At 38.8% G+C, this 21,049-nt stretch overlaps 1 protein-coding gene across 1 annotated transcript; it reads left to right on the top strand.

Moving 5' to 3' along the window:
• Positions 1-13,282: 13,282 nt before the first annotated feature.
• Positions 13,283-17,169, top strand: LOC103410142 (uncharacterized). Its single transcript, XM_029105656.2, has 3 exons — positions 13,283-14,705; positions 15,692-15,821; positions 16,163-17,169. Exons 1-3 carry the CDS (start codon positions 13,947-13,949, stop codon positions 16,645-16,647), a joined length of 1,374 nt encoding a protein of 457 aa, XP_028961489.2. The 5' UTR covers positions 13,283-13,946; the 3' UTR covers positions 16,648-17,169.
• The last annotated feature ends 3,880 nt before the right edge of the window (positions 17,170-21,049 follow it).

Raw genomic sequence — 21,049 nt, forward strand, 5'->3', positions numbered from 1 at the left:
GATTGGAAGAACAACTAAAAATCGTTTTGTTTGCAAGTGTGACATGTGTGGAGAAGAACCTCCTAACTAGCCTTTTATCCATCTAGTTCACCAAAATCGTTTTTACAATCTGTGTTAGTTAAAGTTTCTGTTTTGTGTTAAATTTTCGTCCAAAACAAATCCCCCTTTAATTTGAAGTCTTAGATTAGTTAGAAAGTGTTTTGATTTGTGTTTCTAAGTATTTTGATTCAAGTTTTCATCAATTTTCGTCCAAATTAGTGTAGGTGCTCAAAACTGCCCAGAAAGTGGTTTTTAGGCAGTTTTGAGCCTTCTAGTTGCTGTTTTGAGTTTTAGGTTTGTTTAAGTGTTTTAACCTTTACTTTTGCATTCTTTGAGTCTAGTTTAGTGTTTTAAACTTTGTTTTTGAGTTTTAAGTCAGTTTCCAAGTGTTTAGCAATCCCTCCTAATCCCCGGTTTAGAACGATCCCTACTTACATCTTTGCTACAATTTGACAAAAAGAGGGTTTAATTTGTGTGCTTATCTATTTCGCATCAGTAACAAGTACTTTAATTTTTTTACATTGTTTTTTTGTATATGTAGTTGAATATATGGTTTCATTAATATAAAAAAATTCATTCAAGAAAAATTGCCATTGAAAATATTTTGAACTAATAAAAAGAAAATTGTATTTGTATCCTTTTGTTTTTTACCGATAAAATAGGATAATTGCCCATATATAATTCCAACGCCTCTTGACCCTCACAAATATGTTTTTCTGCATATTTTTGACAATTCTTAGTTGTCAATAATGGTAATTGTGATGATTATATGCTCTTGTAAATAACATTTTACTGTTGGAAAAATATTTTTTGACTCTTAAGAAAATCATCGGAAAAAAGAGATGTCATCGTTCAAAAAGTATATTCAATGGGCATATAAGTATTTGCGACCACATTGACATGTCGAAAATAAAATAATTTTGCCATTTTGAAAATTCATTTCTGACGAAAAGATAACTAGTAACGACAAGCCTCATGCCTTGGAAATGAAGCATTTTCGATGGTTGGTCGAGAAAAAAGTATTTCCAATGGAGCAATTGCCGACGCCTAGCGAGGGCTTTTTCCTGTCGAAAATAAGTATTTACGACGACAAATTGCCTTTTTCGACAGCATTTGAACCTGGCTAATGACATTTAATTTTGTAGTGTGATTCGATTAGCCTGCTATAATCTGTATTTGCTATTATCACCGTTTTACCATCTACAATCCAAGCTTTTTCCACAGTTTCATACATCAGCTTGGATGTTAAATGACTCACAATCAAGGGTAAACAAAGATAAAGAGAGTAAAATAATAGAGAGGGTGTGTGTCAGGTGTCACTGTGCATGCATGCAAGTGGTTTGACACGTTACCACGTGTGTTGTTTTGTTGATGGTGGTAAGTATATATGAGTGGACAGCCTGCCTCGTGGCCTTTGTTGATAAGGATAAAATATTGACTCATTGTAATAGTAACTCATGATAGTTTAATTCAGTTAGATAGTTACTGTACGGTATATTATTTTTACTTTTACTTAAAGTTTAACTATATATACATGTGTAATATTATCTTTGAGATTAATGAGAAAAGATAGAAACATTATTCTCAATATGGTATCTTTCGCCAGAAGTCTACGAACTTCGATCTTTTAGCTTTCTCTCTCTATTTTTGTTATTTTCTCAGTACCCAAACAGATATCTTCCGCTATTTTCTTCTCTGATCTTGAGCATCAATGGTCGCTAACTCTTCCCATTCTTCCTTTCCAGTGATTGCACATCCTCATTCTTCTCCTCAGGGCGCTGCACCACCTCTTTCTTCTACTCAGGCCTCAATCAACTCCATCACAATCCAAAATATTGGAAGCATAGTCCAGACAAAACTGAAACGCCACAATTATCTCGTCTGGAAGTCTCTCTTTTATCTGATCTTCCGTTGTTACAAGCCCGCTGAAATTGTTGATGGATCTGAACTAGCACCGCCTCAATTTCTCAGTGATTATTTAGGATATTTGACCTTCGTTCATAATCTTGCCTTCGAGTTATGGTATGAGAAAGATCAGAATATCATTATTTGGATCTACTTTACACTCTTTGAAGATTTGATTCCTTTCACCATTGGTGTTCAATCAGCTCGGGAATTATGGCAGAATCTTGAACGGCGATTTGGCGGGGTCTCGCGATCTCATTCATCAACTTAGGTCAAATCTTCAATCTATGACAAAAGGAAATTCCTCTATCTCTGAGTATCTCTAGCGAATCAAGGAAGTTACAGATGCTCTCGCTGCTGTTGGCGCACCAGTCGATGATCATGATCTCCTTCTGATAATCCTCAGTGGATTGCCTGATGATTATGATTCCTTTGCTGATTCTATGCAACTTTGTCTCACTGATACAACTGTTGATGATCTTCATGGTTTATTGCTCAACAAAGAAATGGCGCTTGCAAGAAAGCAGCATACTAAAGGATCATCTACTAAACCTTTTTAGGCGTTTAAAGTTCAAGCATCATCCACCAATGCTTCTTTGCTCCCTACACCACGTATTCCACCTAAACATCAAGCCTACAGTGTTCATCATCAACAGTTCCCTGATTTTAATCGCAGCGATTCTCAGCGCTCTAATAACAATCAGTGAAATTACAACAACAACAATCGAAAGTTTCAATTGCTACAACAACAATTCTCAGGATCGTGGTGGAAATCATGGAGGAAATTGTTTTTACAACAATTATAAGCTTGCTCTTTGTCAAATCTGTGAAGAACGAGGCCATCAAGCAATTGATTGCAACAATCGTATGAATCCTAATTTTCAAGGTCGTGTTCCTCTTGCTAAACTTGCCATGTATGCTAATCTTCCAGTCCATTCCTCTCTTCCATGGCTCATTGACTCTGGAGCAAGCTCACACATGACAAATAACATTCAAAATTTGCAGAATCTGCAACCATATCATGGACCCGACAAGGTTTACATTGGAGATGGCCAAGGTTTGCCAATTCATCAATCTAACTCTTCGTTAATTCGCACTCTTTCTGCAACTTTTCAATTGGAGAATGTTGTTGATGCACAAAACCGGAGGTCTTGGAACAACATAAATCCGACCATGAATCTGCAAGAAATGTAAATAACACAAGATGTATCGTGGTTCACCCAAATGTTTGGGCTACGTCCACACTAATTATTGTATTTCTGAGGGATGTTGAAGGGGGAGAGAGGGAGGGAGAGCTTCCTTCTGTGAGGATGAGCTTCTCTCAATATGAGAGGGGATGTGAGGCTTCCCCAATTATGAGGGTGAGGGGTCCTTTTATAGAATAAGGGATCCTCACTTATTACATATTTGCCCCTTCCTTTATTACATAATTACATTTAAGTCCCCCGAGTATTTATACGAGGTCTAAATACGAAGACCCTAAGTATGGTATAAATAGAGTCCCCTAAGTCTTCAGTCAAAAGAGTCTTTTGGCTGGAGACTTGAAATTCAGTCCATGTGTGGGCCGAAGTAACTAGATGTTGTGTTGAACTGATGCTCGATATAAGGCGGTGCTCAATCTGAAATGATGCTCAACTAGAAGTAGCACATGTTACTCGGCTGCTCGGCTCGTGGCTTATGTTGCCTTGGTTGGCTCGGCTTGTGGCGTTGAAGGTGAGGGAGTCCCTTTTATAGAATAAGGGCTCACTCCTCAATACATGAATGATGAGCTAGAGTTGATGCTCTCTAATGATGGTGAGAGAGTCCCTTTTATAAAATAAGGGTTCGTTCCTCAATACATAAATGATGGGCTAAAGTTGATGCTCGCAGTGATACGGTTGCTCAGTAGGCGGCGATGCTCTCTAATGATGGTGAGGGAGTCCCTTTTATAGAATAAGGGTTCCCTCCTCAATACATAAGTGATGGGTTAGAGTTGATGCTCGCGGCGAGGCGGTTGCTCAGCAGGCGGCGATGCTCTTTAATGAAAGTGAGGGAGTCCCTTTTATAAAATAAGGGCTCGCTCCTCAATACATAAATAATGGGCTAGAGTTGATGCTCGCAGCGAGGCGGTTGCTCAGTAGGCGGCGATGCTCTCTAATGGTGGTGAGGGAGTCCTTTTAATAGAATAAGGGCTCGTTCCTCAATACATAAGTGATGGGTTATGAGTGATGCTTGCGGCGAGGCGGTTGCTCAACTGGCGGCGTTGTTCTCTAATGAAGGTGAGGGAGTCCCTTTTATAAAATAAGGGCTCGCTCCTCAGTACATGAATAATGGGTGCTCTCTAATGAAAGTGAGGGAGTCCCTTTTATAGAATAAGGGCTCGCTCCTCAGTACATAAATAATGAGTTAAGTCCCCCAAGTATTTTTTATGAGGCCCAGTTGAGGCCCAATGTATGGTATATAATGTAGTCCCCCAAGTCTTCGGTCAATAGAGTCTGTTGGCTGGAGACTTCAAATTGAATCCATGTATGGGCCGAAGTGGCGGTTGTTCAGAGACGGTATTTGTATACCCTGCACTGAAGTTTTGTAGGTGAAGCTTTGCAAGTGAAGATTTGAAGCTGGAGCTCTGTAAATGAAGCTTTTGAAGCTAGAGCTTTTGTAAATGAAGCTTTTGAAGCTATAGCTTTGTAAATGAAGCTTTTGAAGCTAGAGCTTTTGTAAATAAAGCTTTTAAAGATGGAGCTCTGTAAATGAAGCTTTTGAAGCTAGAGCTTTTGTAAATTGATGTGATAAAAGTTAAGCACACAAATTAAACCCTCTTTTGACAATTGTAGTATATGTATAAGTAGGGATCGTTCTGGACCGGGGATTAGGAGGGATTGCTAATCTAATTGAAACTGAATTAAAAACACAAAAATAAATTAAAAACACTTAACAAGACTCACAAGACTCCAAACAAGCTTAAAAGACTCAAAACAGCACAAAACAATCAAATAGACTCAAAACTGACTCTAGGGAGTTATTTGGACGAAAATTGGTTTTAACTTGACTCAAGACACTTAAAAACACAAACCAAAACAGATTTTAATTATTCTAACACTTCAAAGTAAAAGAGGATTGGGTTTTGGACGAAAATAAAGTAAAACAAACAAATTAAAGACTAAAACAGATTTTGGACGAAAATTGGGAAATTGGATGGGTGATGGTCTAGCTAGATGGTCCTTTTTCACACATGACACACTTGCATACAAATCAATCTCCAATTGCTTTTCAATAAACCATGAACCTCAACGCCCCAGATTAACTGTGAATTGCACTAATTAACCCTTAGATTTTCCTAATTTCATTGAATTGGATGATTGCATACAACAACCCAAATTATTCTCCACAAGTTCCCTACATGAATTGCATAATAGAGATACGAGCAAAGATCATTAAGGTCTATGAAAATCATAAGCATTGACGGGCACTTGTAACTATAAATTGCATGAAACTTATATCAAGAATTCACTTAACACGATCGTGACAAGCAACCTTCAGTACTTGTGAATATAAGTTCATAACGATTAGGTGAAAATCCCTTATATTCTAGCATCAAATTCATGCATGCAAACTAAGTTGGCCACCTTAATAACCATACAAGAATAAGTTTTGAATAAAACAGTTAAGCAAATTGCATTCACAATTTATCAAATCGCAATTGAAAGTAATCAATTCATATTATAAGTATAATCATGGTTTCGAATTCCCCTCTAACTATAAAGAAATTAGTTCCTCATGTTCGCAATTAGACAAAGATAACTTGAATTAAACATTGAAAACAAAGATAGAATACACCTAGAAACACTCCAGATGGCTCCTTCTTCTCCTTCCTTAGCTGCGGCACAAGAGGATTGTGGTGGATGGTGTGGTGGATGGATGTAGGTGATTTTTGGTAGAGGGTGGTGGAAGGTTGCGGCAAAGAAAAGGGCAGATTTCTGGCGTGAATTGATGTGTATGAGAGGTGGTAATTCAACCAAGGGGTGAATGAGAGTATATATAGGCACTTAAAACCCTAGGGTAATCAGATATGGACTTGGATAACCCAAATCCACAAGGAAAAAGGCTTAGAAATCAGAATTAAAAGGGGAAAAGGTCCAATAGTTGCGGCAGCAAAGGGAAACAATGGATAAGTTGTGCGGCAAGGGTTGGTATTTATAGGCTGGAATTCATGTCAAAATCCCTAAGGATTTGGATAGGTTTTTGAAATTAAAATGGGATAAGAATTGTGAAACCAAAATCCAAGTGGAATGGGTTAAAACAATAAAAAACCAAAGGGGATTAGGCTTATAAGGTGCGGCACTAATTCCTACAAAGAAAGGGACACATTTGGCCTAAATCAAGAGGGAAAAGGATTGAGATTTCAGATTCTAGAGCTTCTAGAACAAGGGGAAAAACGCCAGATTTTTAGGTGTTCCTAGAAAAGATGTTTTAGCACCAATTTAGGGGTTCTAGAAGGATAGGGTTCTAGAATCTGAAATATATAGTTTAAATACATAATTATCCCTTAGAAATAGCTGGAATCAAGGCACAAATTGATTTGGATAAGATAGGATAAGATAAGGTTAGGTTAGGCAAGGATAAGATAAGATAAGGTTGGATAAGGTTTTGGATAATGTTCCTTCTTTTGAGCTGATTTCTTATCTTCCTTGACTTGGATTTATTTCTTCACTCTTTTCAACTCATTCCTAGCCTCTTGAACTTCAAATTCGTCCATCCATCTTGTTCCATTCATAAGCTATCCATTTGGTGCCCAAAACTGCCTCAAAATGCTCCAAATTGCTCTTTTTTGCCAACTTTGTCATATGGACCTACAAACACACGAAAATAGCTTAAAACACTATAATAAACACAAACAAACTATGAAAATGCAAGAAAACAAGCTAACTAAGTCGCATAAATATGCTCCTATCATAAATGAAGTTTTTGAAGCTAGAGCTCTGTAAATGAAGCCCCATAAGACGAAGGCAATAAATGCCTTTGGAACAAACTCACAAACCTCTGATGATCAAGTAAAATCTGACCATCAGATTCCTGCAGCTGGTCGAGCTTCCTTTTCATGTTTATAGCATAGTCATGTGCAAGCCTGTGCAACTGTTTATTCTCATGCTTGAGCCCTTTGATCTCCTGTTTGAGACTTATCACTTCAGCCGCCAATGATTCAACTTGGCGGGTTCGAGCAAATAGGCGTTGGGCCATATTAGACACAGAACCTGCACACTAAACATTGAGAGCCAGAGAATCCTTAACAACCAACTCATTAGACCGTTTGGAAAGTAGTTTGTTATCTTTGGGAGTGAGAAGGTTCCTGGCCACCACCGTAGCAGTCATATCATTCTTCATCACAGAGTCCTAATGGTAAGAGAACTAGTAGGGGATAAGAATGATAGGCGCCATATGTTGTCTTGAGAAGGCATGGCTGCCTCTTCACCAAAGTTCAAGTCAAAACGACGGTCGGATGGGCCAGACATTCTCAGAAATGATGAAGGAGAAATGAGATGCAATAAATCTCTGAAGTAAGGAGAAATTCCTACAAGCAATAACTCTCTTAATGTACTTCTTGCACACAATTGGTGCCCTTATAAAAGAAAGGGCAACAAAGTCGTTGGTTCAAAAATCGAAGAGGCACCACTCTCCGGATTCCGAAGAGGCACCACTTTCCACACACAACATCAGCTCATCGGGTACCACAGATAACTTTGCCAAAGATCTCTGACAAAGTTTAGACACATAAAATTTGAAGGTCCAGCTACCCTACTATTACCCACAAGGCTAAAGGAACAGCATCATTGCTTGATAACTATAAAGTCCCAATGTGTGTCAACCTCTATGCTCCGTGGCAAGGTAGACTGGTAAAAATGGCCAACCTTTACTGACATTCGAGAAAACACTCCCAACAAGATTGCTTGCTCAAAAATCGAAAAGGCACCGCCCTCCGAATCTTGAGAGCTAGACTCCCAACAGGATTACTTTCTCACAAATCGAAGAGACACTGCTCTCCGAATCTCAAGAGTCAGACTCCCAGTAGGATTACGTGCTCAAAAATCGAAGAGGCACCGCCCTCCGAATCTTAAGAGCCAGACTCCCAACAGGATTACTTTCTAAAAAATCGAAGAGACACTACTCTCCAAATCTCAAGAGTCAGACTCCCAACATGATTGCTTTCTCAAAAATCAAAGAGGCACCATTCTCTGAATCTCAAGGGCCAGATCCCTGACAGGATTGCTTGTTCGAAAACTGAAGAGGCACCGCTCTCCAAACTTCGAGAGCCAGATTTCCTCAGATAAAGCTTGTCTGCAATCTTCACACGCAACATCAGCTTTCCAGATACCACATACCACTTTTTCAAAATGCTCTGACAAAGTTAAAACACATGAAGCTTGTAGCTCCAACTACATTGCTATGACCAAGAAGGGTAAAGGAATAACACTACTACTTGTTGTTAGGGAGACTCCTATATATGTCGACTTCCATCCTCCACAGCCAGGCAGACCTACAAATAAAAAAAAATGCTCAACTGGTCTTCACAGCAGAGAGGGCACTCTCAATAGAGTCTCTTGAAATACTCAACTTTTTTTCCTCCCGATAATACCTCTGCAAACAAGCCACACTAGAGCAAGAGTATCTCATATCATCAGGGTTAAAAGCAAGAGTATCCCATATCATGCTTTTTCCCTGTCATTTCCTTTGGCTTTGTTTTTACCTGCAAGACAAGGAGAAAGAGAGCAATCAGTCAGCACTTGGAATCAAGCTTCCAGTCGAGAACTGACTGCCTGGAACCCCTTGCCTGACTACTTACCTGGCATTGCTCTCGAGTACTCATCTTCAACATTTTATGCTTCCAAATAAGATACCACATCTGTCTGAGGAACAGATAGGGCAAGTGAGAAGGATACAAGGAAGCATGTGGAGATAAGCGCAACAGAACACGTGCCGATTCATCTATTACTTTGTCAACAGCAAAAGTATCCCATATCATCAGGGTTGAACGTACTCTAGATTTGATGGACTTGTTTTGACCCTCAAATTCTTGAGACAGCCTTATACTTTGGAGGAAACCAGAAAACCCTCCAGCCCAATTCAAGAATAAGCCTGTGGAAAGTTACTTCTTTAAAAGCAAAATTATCTCATATCATCTCTTCTCCATTTGCTTTTTCTCCTTATCTTTGTTGCTGTTTACGACACAAAGAGAAGGAGAACAATCAACCGGAAGCCGAAGTCGAACCTCCGATCTAGGTTGTTTACTTGGAAGTCTGATTGTTTACCTTGTATGTTACATCCTTCGGCAAATCTCCTAGCTCGGTGACTTGGGGGACTTTTACTATAGGGTTTGTATCACACTTGACCAAGGTCGAAATTACAAGTAAGCTTCAAGTGAAATTGATACATTACCTTGTGCATCTTCATCGGTTAAATATACCACCTCTGGATGAAGGAAAAGTACTTTAGAAAAGATGCCACATCTACATATGAGACAGATAAGGCAAGTGAAAATGAAACCACTTCGGTACTTAGAAGTTTCGTGATTACTCAATAGCTTGGATCTTGCAAATCCCCAACCGATGAGCTTCTATCACTCGGGAACTTAGGGGAGCACTGTTTGTACCATAATTGACCAATCCCGAAACTACTAAGCATCGGTCAACGTTATACCGTCAAGGACCCAGAAGAGTTTCCCTCTAACCAGGAGGCTAATCACAGCATGACACGTGTTGACATCAGAAGCCAATCATAGCGCGACACGTGTCAACATCAGAAGCCAATCACAACACGACACGTGTCAATGTCAGAATGAAACTATAAACTCTCTTCTATAAATAGAGATCATCCTCTACTCCGTGAACGTAGCCAATCTGGGTGAACCACGTACATCTTGTGTTTGCTTCCATGTCTCTATCCATTTACATACTTATCCACACTAGTGACCGGAGCAATCTAGCGAAGGTTATAAAATTAACACTTTTTGTTGTACCAAAGTCCTCACTGATTTTGTGCATCAACATGTTGTTTTCAGGGAATTCTAAGCTCATATGAAGCTTAATGAGGTCCTCACGAGTCTTGGGGTAGTTCATTTGAAAAATTTGGACGTCGAGATCGTGGGAAACGAAGAGTTGCAGGTTTAGTCAGAATTTCGAAGCTTCCCCGATGTGATTTCGTGAGATTTGAAGCTCCAAATAGGTATAACACCATTCTTCTCACTCTAAGCTTTCATTTGGTTCAAAGTTCATGAAAAACGGTTGAGAAACGAGTGAGAATAGTGAGTTTAAAGTTTACCTAGTTTTCTGATGACCAGCGACTCGCCAGGGATGAAGACAGAATATTCCGTCAGTTTGGACAGAATATTCTCACAGCATCTGTTAATTTGGACGGTTTTCGTTGGGTTTTAACGGAATATTCCTAACGGCAGTTAGGGAATCCGTCAGGATTCCTTGCGTGTGGTGGCGCGTGGGAGGTCCAAAAATATTTCTAAAAATATGGGGATGATCCTGAGGTTGTATAAATCACTGTGGTATATTCATATACCTATTTTGAGCAATGTATGAGAAGTTATTAGCTAGTTTGCCTATGTGCTTTAAAAATAACGTTTTTATAGTTAATTCGCATATAGGTGAAACTTATCCCGAGGACAAGCATATCCACGGGCGACTCGGGGGCTACGACCCTTCGACATATCAGTGAGTGGGCTTTTGTTTTCAGTATATATTTATATACTTGATATATTTCCCAGAAATGCATTTTTAAGGAAAGTATGCTTTGAAATAATATGCCAAATGCTTCTATATTTTGAATATGCAGTGCATGGTTGCATATATATATAAATGTGGTGCTATGGAGGCATAGATGAGTTCAGGTAAGTTATGTTTGGTTGTGTGAATCATCGATGATGTAATATGTGATATGTGATTAAGTAATGTTGAGCTCATAAAGCTGCCCTAGGGTGATTGTGAATTAGCCAAAGATATGAAGTACAGGCCTGTTTATTTACGTCACCTCCCGCACTATATGCTCATATTGGATCCAACTTAAGTGCACTATCTTGTCGTACATACCTTATTATGGTTCCGACTTGTAGGTGACTAGCGATTTATCACCCGGCTATTATGAGAGAATAGAGTTGAGTATAATTATATTTCACCCAATCTTGTCGTACAGATCCTTTTCAGTGGTTTCGACTTATGTGTAGTATATTGTCGTATAAGTCATAGAAGTGACTCCCGCTAGATTGAGTTTGAGCTATGAATTAAGCCGTACAGACTACCACTGGAGTTCCGGCTAACATATCAGATTTCTATGAAATTGTTCTTACCTGAATTGCTTACTCTGTTATATCTTGGCATGGCATAGATATGAATATGATTATGTGAAGTATTAATTGAATTGATATGATTTCATATATATTTATGTATATGCTTATATCTTGATTCTGGGAAAAATTATACATGTTTTACAGCGAGGGATTAGATATGTTGTTAAATGAAATGGTTTTGTAAAACATTTGTTTTTGCCCACTCACGTTTTCTGTTTTGCGCCCCTCCAAGTTTTAAGTAAGCTTACTGTCGGTGGCTCGGGATCGTAGGAGTTCTGACCTATTTGAATAATAGTAGGACATTCCTAGTACTGTGTAACTAGTACTTGTCCTACTGGACTGCACCTAGACTTTATGCTCTGGTTATGAGTGTTCACTGTTGTAACTAACTCCTATCACTTTCATTTAGTAGTGCACTCTAGTAATCTGGTTTTTAATTATTCGTATAATTGCTATCTTTATCGCTTCCACACTGTGCACATGGCTACGTCACCCTCACGTGACGGTCAGCATGCCTTGACCTCAGTCAGGGTGTGTCATTTCTTATCGACGATGATTCATGGCAAATCTTGGTATTGGAGATTACCTTCGATGGTATGATTTTCAATCCACTCTACTGTACTTTACTTATGCTCTGACGTCACGTGTGAAATGAGTTCGTTTCCGCTCATAGCACACTCTCGTATGTAGGCACTTTTAGGTTTAAATTTATTCACATATTCCACATCATTATACTTTATGGCATCGTCATCTTCCAGGTGTCGGCCATCACAACTCGATTCGAAGTCCTAGTGGACAATCCGGGTCAGGATGTGTCAGGGATCCTCTCCAGATCTCTTCCACCTAATCCTTCCCATCAAACAATTTGAGGCCTTAAAATTTGATCTAAAGACTAAAAACACGGGTCTACTGTAAAAGTTACAATAACTTTTGTCTTTGGATCATATTTCAAGGGTCCGGTGGAAGGGATCCGAAGAGGATCCCTTTCCCTGAAAAATTTCACGCAACCTATCATGTTGATAAAGTTTTGGATTTGTCAATTTATTACACCAACTTTTCCGGCCAAAAGAAACTTATTGATACTTTCCTTTTGTTAGTTCAGTAAGGGGCAATTTCTTTGTTATGTTTTAAGTTACATGACAGTGTTAATATTACAACTAGAAAATTACTCATCTTTCATGTTTATATACCAGCCAAAATTCATTTACATTATGTAAAATTATATTATATAAAAAATTATCATACTTCAGTGCGACTACACTGAAAAATTAATCATTTTATATTATCATACTAACCATCCATTATATGTGAACAAAAATATACAAGATGAATCATTTAGATTGATAAACTAATAACATATTAAGCCAAATCATTTGAGAGAGTGGAACATTTTCCTTGTACATTAATTATACCATGATGACAAATACTAAACAAGGAACTGTTCAAATCAATCTCTCTAGCATTTACCTAAGAGTAGTGGCAGAGAGAGAGAGAGAGAGAGAGAGGATTCCTATTTTTTTCTAAACAGAGATTAGTCGTGGTGTTCATATCACATCAAACTTCAATGGTCTGAATTGTTTATTTTTTAACTTGGACCTCATAGATCATCGTTACAAAATATTAGCCAAATCGAAAATATTTGAGACATCTAATTGAGTTCAAAGAAATTAACAAATACTTTGTTCTATAAGAAACAATGAAATTTTATCGCGATAATTAAATAAGTAAATGGTTTAAGATTAAATTGAATTTTTGTAAAGATCATCTATGAATTGACACTTACAACATAGATGATTCGGATTGTTGAAATTCAATGTGGAGTAAATCTTACAACTAGTCCCCATTTTTACTCAAAAGTAAAGATCCCTTTAGATAAATGGGCTGTAGTACGCAGTACAAATCCAATATTTTGCATGTGAATATGTGGTCATATTACACAGAGTACAGAGATTTATCAATTTTTCCAAAAGAGATTTAAAAGTGCTCAACCCCCCTTCTCTCAAAAACATGCTTTTGACTCCAAAAGACCTAGACATCTCACAATACCTCACTCCCCCAGTCAGAGTCGGTCTCCTTCCTCTCTTAAATTAACTGCAAAACAGAAGCATCCACCCCTCCACACTTTTTTGTCATTTTCCCCAAATTTTTTTATCATTCTCCCAAATTTTTGTTCTCCAATGCATGATCCACTCACCTTCTCAAAATTTTCTTTTACTTAATTAACCCCAATAAAAAACATTTTGCATGAATGAACAGGGAACTATTACCTGGAGATCCCCACCCTAACGAAGTAAGAAGCTACCTCTCCCTTTCTCTTTTGTACTTCTCATCACTTCCCACTAACCCTTTTAAATATAAATCCCCTCCTTCCTCTTCTCTTTCACTTTCACTCTTCACTCTCCCACTTCACTTCCCCTATATATTTGCTTCACTTTCATTTGTTCAATACTTCCTCTCCCCTTGCACATTCATGTTCTAATTTTTCTTTCATCTGTTGTGTCGTTTATTATGTTCCTTTCGCTACGTTAAATTGATTGTCGCCATTGTCCATTTTCCTTTCGCCTTGCTGCCTTCGTCCTTCGGCTTTAGGACTAGCTCAACGCTTGAAGTATTGTGATTTGTGAGTTGTCAAGTAACAATTATTTTCTCATTTTCTTCATTTATTCATCTTCGAAAAATGAATGTGCATGATCAACATCAAAGAAAGCCTTTTCCAGTAGAGCGAAGACCAAGAATGCTCCTCAAAGATTTCCTCTGTGAAAATTCTAACTCATGTTCTTCAAGTGGTTTCAATTCATTTCCAAGACAATCACCAACCAACCCAAGCAATACCCCAAAAATCCTAAATTCATGTTCAGAAAATACCAATATCATTTCCAGAAAACTACTCAGAAGCAGATCAAAAGCAGCCTCCACCACAATCTCAGCATTCCACTCCCTCATGAATGCAGTCAAAAACATCCCATTTACCACGGTTAAACCTCCCTCGTTTTTACCTAGAAGCCTTTCAAGGAGGCTGCAGCAGTCAAAAGACTCAAAACAGAACTCACCAAGCTCATCAAGGAAGCAGGGTAGTCAATGTCAAGTCCAAATTACCGTGAGAGTCAAGGACATCATACGGTGGACATCGTTCCGCGATGAGAAGTTACCGCCACCTCCGCCGTTGGACTTTGTTTCTTCACCTCTGCATTGTACCACAAGCACCACCATAACAGGCTCCACCACTACATGTACTACTTGTAGTAGTAATAGCAGCAGCAACGGTTCAAGCTGGTCTGACAGTGATTTCACCTCGGAGTTTTTACCGCGTTGGGGTGGTAACTCTGACCCTGACTGTGAGGAGGATGGTAAAAAATATTCACCATGTGTCGGCAGGGATTCCATGGAAATGGACGCTACATCAGGGACAGGAAGTTACGCCGCATTGGGACCCAAGGTACTGCAAATTTTTAGTACACCGCGATCTGAATTTATATTGTGTGTCTGCTGTTGAGGATCCTTAGATGCTTGTTGACCTAAGCTTTGGCTGTACATTATGTTACTTAGTGGGTCCCATCCTATTGTAAAGTAGGAAGAGTATCTCATCATTTTTAACCGGTAATGTTAGATAAACTAAATGTTTAAATTAAATTTAGTAAACAAAATGATATGAAAGTCGATGATTGAATTATTACTTAAGTATGGATTAACGTGTTTATTTCTTATTAGTGACATATCATTTAATTTGCAAATTTAGTCCTAAAAAACCGAAGGAGCACCCAAAGCAAACGTAGGATAGGTGGGAGGTGGTGACACACAAAACTCTACAAATTTAGTCTATCTAGCATTACTGTTAATCATATGAGTCATACATTCATAGGACAGTGTTCCTTAAGTTCTGTTAAACACAATTTGCACATAGACAGATGATTGACAGCTGTTAATTTTATGTAATATTTCTTGATTAGCATTATATTTAATTGTTTCTATCTCATTTTGTTGCCAAGAAGTTGCACAGTGCATATCAGACAAATACAAGTCATCGTTAACTTGTTAAAAAAAGAGTTTAGATCCCAAAGTATTTATGTTAATTGTTTAGATTTAGCACTCAAGTATACATATCAACTTTCTGCCACTATTTTTTTTTCTTTTTTGTCAACACAATTGAATATTGCGATTTAGTCACTCTTTGGGTAACAACACTTTTGTCACTTGGCAAAGGTACATTACCTAGTGACATATTTGATCAATAGAGTATTCTCCAATCCCTGTGCCTAAATTAAAGGAGTTCATCTTTACACTGGAGATTTTGTGTTCGGTAGTTTCTCTTTTTTCAATATCACTTGTATACAACGATAATGTCTACTATCAAATTCAAATTTCGTGATAAGCATTTATATTCTATCATGTACTGAATTGGATTTGGTATGTGAACATTTGCAGGTTGAGCTGCAACCGTGTGATGAAGAAGATGAGCAGCAGAGCCCAATTTCAGTGCTTGGTTTTCAATTTGGGGAAGATGAAGACTCGTCATTTTCAAGTACTTTGGGTCAAAGCATGGCCAATATGGAGAGTACGTGTTTTCTTCCTTCTTTCTCTCTATAGCATGCGTTGAATCATTACTCATTATTCACTAGAGCTGGCTTGACATGGAAGCTAGGTTGCACTGACCAGAAAATTAAACCAAACACTCATATTACTTCAGTCGGGATTTTCTAGTATGCTCCGGGGACTAATCAAGGACCTAATTAACTACCAAAAATCACCGTGTAATAATAAATTTTTCGTAGTTCAGTCTAATAAACTCAATTGTACCAGTATCACATCATCACATTTCATAATTCAGATTGCTTGCACAATTTGTATTTTCTTTTCTGAAGTATGATGCTAACCCACTGTATCAAATTTTAACAGGGGCAAAAGAAATGCTTATGGAGAAGATCGAGCTCTTTGAGAGTCTTGCAACAATAGATCCTGTCAACTTAGACACATCAATGTCGTTCAACGAAAGAGCCAACTTTGAAGAAGATGATGAAACAGCAGAAAGGGCAATGGAGCTGTTAAACCATTGCAAAGCAAGCTGCTCAGACCTAAAGAGCTGGGAGCTGGAAATAGTGGAAGATCAACTATTGTTTGATTTTTTTAGAGAAGAAATGAGTGCACAACGAAATAAAAAAGATGATGAGTTTAAAAGGGAAATGGTTAGCAAAGCAAAAGCTTGGATGAGAGGGGAGTGGGGATCACTAGAGCACAACAAGGAAGCTTGTGTGAGAGATATGCACAAAGGAAGGAGGTGGAACAAGTTTGAGTTTGAGCAACAGGAGCTGGCTTTGGAAATAGAGACTGCCTTGTCAGAGTACTTGGTGGATGAGCTTTTGCTTGATCTCTTATCAAGATAAGAGCTCTACTTCTAGAGAAGGACTTATCTACATTTTCTGTATGTTATACTCTAGCGTTCCTAACCAATATTGATGTAATGTCATGTGTTATACTATTCTTACGGAGTATGTTGCATCAGTGGTCCTGTATGCTATTGAAGAACGTATCATACGTATGGTAGCGTATCGGAATGTAGGCAAGTCCCTATTCTAGTTCTAGGAGTCTACTCACTTGGTTTCAGTTAGGGCCCCGTGGATGAGGCATGTCTTATGATAACAGCCAATTGCAGTTTCCAATAGTGGCCTTCGGCTAAGACCAAGGATGGACGGAGACAGTGGATGAGCAATTGAGAGCATTGGGTTTAAAGTGACCATCTTTTCTGTGTCCCTGACAATTTCATCTTTTGTAAAGACGGGATGAAAAAGAATGTGAGAGTGAGAGACATAACTTATGCCCCATTTTTTGTAGGGTCTGCATTTTGAACATTTGTGAAAATAAATGTGTAATAAGAATTAAATTCTCAAAAAGACTATTGATTTTAAGGCTCCTTCGTTAGCCTCCTATATTCATGGGAATTGTACATGACTCAAAATATACCAATATCGTCTAAAAATAAAAGGTAAATTATCAAAACACACTTTTTTTTCTCATTCTACACACTTCTATTTAATCATGTATGTTGTTTTCATTTGATTTATTTAATCTAATGACTAGAAATAAAAATAAATATAAAATAGGCTTAAAAAGGGGGTGCAAAAATCAGTTCTCAAATGAAAAAACATCTACAACAAATATATGAAGCAGAAGGAAGTGTTCGAGGAAATGTGATTAATATTTGGGCTTTTGTTTTGCCATTGTGGATTGATGACAAGTATACAGGCTTCATTTTGATAATGCTAATTTGAATGCATTTATCAAATAAATATCAAAAATGGGTTACAAGTATTTTTCTTTGGATTTCAAGTTGAGCCCAATATTAAAGCCCAAATAACAGAGATATTTCTTACCTTAGTCATTCACTTAGTGGTTGAGAACGAATTCTGGTCTCGTATTTTGCACAATACGTTATGGGTTCAATTCCCGGTGCTGGTGAATCACACAATGGTGGCTAGGAGGGGAGATTGAAATGCTTCTATGAGTCTTTCTGACTCTCGAAAAGATAGATTGACGTGACGAAGCCACCAATTGGTCCTTAAAAAAAAACAAACAAATAAACAATTTGTACTGATTAGGTCACTGTCAAGGTAACATGCTTAGTTCATTCAAACATTCATTCTATCTCCTCGCAAAATTTCCTTTTTCCTCATGATTTATTCAAAGGAAAACTAATGAAAAAGGCTTGAAAACTTTGAGTTTTAATGATAAGGACAAAATAAAGGGTAAAGTGAATAGTACCAAGATTGACTTTTTAGTGTAAAAATGTGATTTTTCGTTAAAGTGAACAGTACCGGATGCTTTTGATTAAAGTTCCCTTTATTCAATGCATCACATTAATTAAAACCTAAATCCAACCACAACAGTCAGTATCTAAAAATAGCCACCTTCATGTGCATTTTGTCCAACCAAGGATATTATTCCAAGGTATGGCTTTGGCACATAGAGAAGCAAACTGACATGCGAGAGGTACTTAGCTTCCATCCTTCACATGTTCTCATTAAATAACATCAACCATGCCAAAAGCACAAATCTTTAATTTTTATCGGAAAATACTAGTTTCTTATGTGTAATGAGGTAATGAGTCATTCTCCTTACAACAACAACAACAACAACAAAGCCTTTTCCCACTAAGTGGGGTCGGCTATATGAATCCTAGAACGCCATTGTGCTCGGTTTTGTGTCATGTCCTCCGTTAGATCCAAGTACTCTAAGTCTTTTCTTAGAGTCTCTTCCAAAGTTTTCCTAGGTCTTCCTCTACCCCTTCGGCCCTAAACCTCTGTCCCGTAGTCACATCTTCGAACCGGAGCGTCAGTCGGCCTTCTTTGCACATGTCCAAATCACCAGAGCCGATTTTCTCTCATCTTTCCTACAATTTCGGCTACTCCTACTGTACCTCGGATATCCTCATTCCCAATTTTATCCTTTCTCGTGTGCCCACACATCCCACGAAGCATCCTCATCTCCGCTACACCCATTTTGTGTACGTGTTGATGCTTCACCACCCAACATTCTCTGCCATACAACATCGCTGGCCTTATTGCCGTCCTATAAAATTTTCCCTTGAGCTTCAGTGGCCTACGACGGTCACACAACACGCCGGATGCACTTTTTCCATCCAGCTCATATTCTATGGTTGAGATCTCCATCTAATTCTCCGTTCTCTTGCAAGATAGATCATAGGTAACGAAAACGGTCGCTTTTTGTGATCTTCGCTAGATTGCTCCGGTCATTAGTGTGGATAAGTAAATAAATGGATAGAGATAGGAAAGCAAACACAAGATGTACGTGGTTCACCCAGATTGGCTACGTCCACGGAATAGAAGAGTTCTCATTAATTGTGAAGGGTTTACACAAGTACATAGGTTCAAGCTCTCCTTTAGTGAGTACGAGTGAATGATTTAGTACAAATGACATTAGGAAATATTGTGGGAGAATGATCTCGTAATCACGAAACTTCTAAGTATCGGAGTGTGGTGTCGTCTTGACTTGCCTTATCTGTCTCATAGGTAGATGTGGCATCTTCTCTGGAAGTACTCTTCCTCCATCCAGGGGTGGTATCTTTAACTGGTGGAGATGCACAAGGTAATGTATCAATTTCACTTGAAGCTTACTTGTAGTTTCAGGCTTGGTCAAGCGCGATACAAACCATGTAGTAGGAGTCCCCCAAGTCGCCGAGCTAGGGGGTCTGCTGAAAGAGGTGACAGACAAGGTAAGCAATCAGAGCTCCGACTGATTGTTCACCTTCTCCCCATCTTGCAGCAGCATGAAGGATAAAGAGAAGAAAAATGAGAAGAGATGATATGAGATACTTTTGCTTTTGAAGAAGTAACTTTCCACAGGCTTATTCTTGAACTGAGCTGGAGGGTTTTCTGGTTTCCTCCAGAGTATAAGGCCGACTGAAGAATTTGAGGGTCAAAACAAGTCCATCAAATCTAGAGTACGTTCCACCCTGCTGATATGGGATACTTTTGCTTTTGACAGAGTAATGGATGTATCGGCACGTGTGCTGTTACGCTTGTCTCCACATGCTTCCTTGTATCCTTCGCACTTGCCCTATCTGTTCCTCAAGCAGATGCGGAATCTTCCCTGGAAACATAAGATGTTGAAGATGAGTACTCGAGAGCAATGCCAGGTAAGTAATCAGGTAAGGGGTTCCAGGCAGTCAGTTCCTGGCTGGAAGCTTGATTCCAAGTGCTGACTGATTGCTCTCTTTCTCCTTGTCTTGCAGGTAAAAACAAGGCCAAAAGAAAAAACAGGAAAAAAGCATGATATGGGATACTCTTGCTTTTAACCCTGATGATATGAGATATTCTTGCTCTAGTATAGCTTGTTTGCAGAGGTATTATCGGGGGGAAAGAAAGCTGAATATTTCGAAAGGCTTTGTTGGGAGTGCCCTCTCAGATATGATGAAGGGTTGAGCATTTTTGCAGGTCTGCCTGTCCGTTGGGGATGGAGGTCGACATATATAGGAGTCTCCCTAAAAACAAGTAGTAATGCTATTCCTTTACCCTGCTTGGTCATAGCACGGTAGTGGGAGCTGCCAGTTTCACATGTTTTAACTCTGTCAGAGCACTTTGAAAAAGTGGTCTGTGGTATCTGGCTCTCGAGATTCGGAGAACGATGCCTCTTCGATTTTTGAGAAAGCAATCATGTTGGGGGTCTGACTCTCGAGATTCGGAGAGCAGTGTCTCTTCGATTTTTGAGGAAGTAATCATGTTGGGAGTCTGGCTCTCGAGATTCGGAGGGCGGTGCCTCTTCGATTTTAGAGCAAGCAATCTTGTTGGGAGTGTTGTCTCGAATGTGAGTAAAGGTTGGACATGTTTGCTAGTCTACCTTGCCACGAAGCACAAAGGTTGACACATAGGGACTTTCCAATTATCCAGCAATGGTACTGTTCCTTTACCCTCTCTTCGATTTTGAGAAAGTAGTCATGTTGGGAGTCTGGCTCTCGAGATTCGGAGGACGGTGCCTCTTCGATTTTGGAGCAAGCAATCTTGTTGGGACTGTTTTCTCGAATGTGAGTAAAGGTTGGGCATGTTTGCTAGTCTACCTTGCCACGAAGCACAGAGGTTGACACACAGGGACTTTCCAATTATCCAGCAGTGGTACTGTTCCTTTACCCTTGTGGGTAATAATATGGTAGCTAGACCTTCAAAATTTATGGGTCTAAACTTTGTTAGTGCTGTTTCTTTGCTATTCTTTTACCTTTCTTGGTCAGAGCGATGTAGTGGGAGCTGCAAGCTTCACGTGCTCAACTTTGGCAGA

This window comes from Malus domestica, chromosome 07 (genome assembly GCF_042453785.1).
Source record: "Malus domestica chromosome 07, GDT2T_hap1".
NCBI lineage: Eukaryota > Viridiplantae > Streptophyta > Magnoliopsida > Rosales > Rosaceae > Malus > Malus domestica.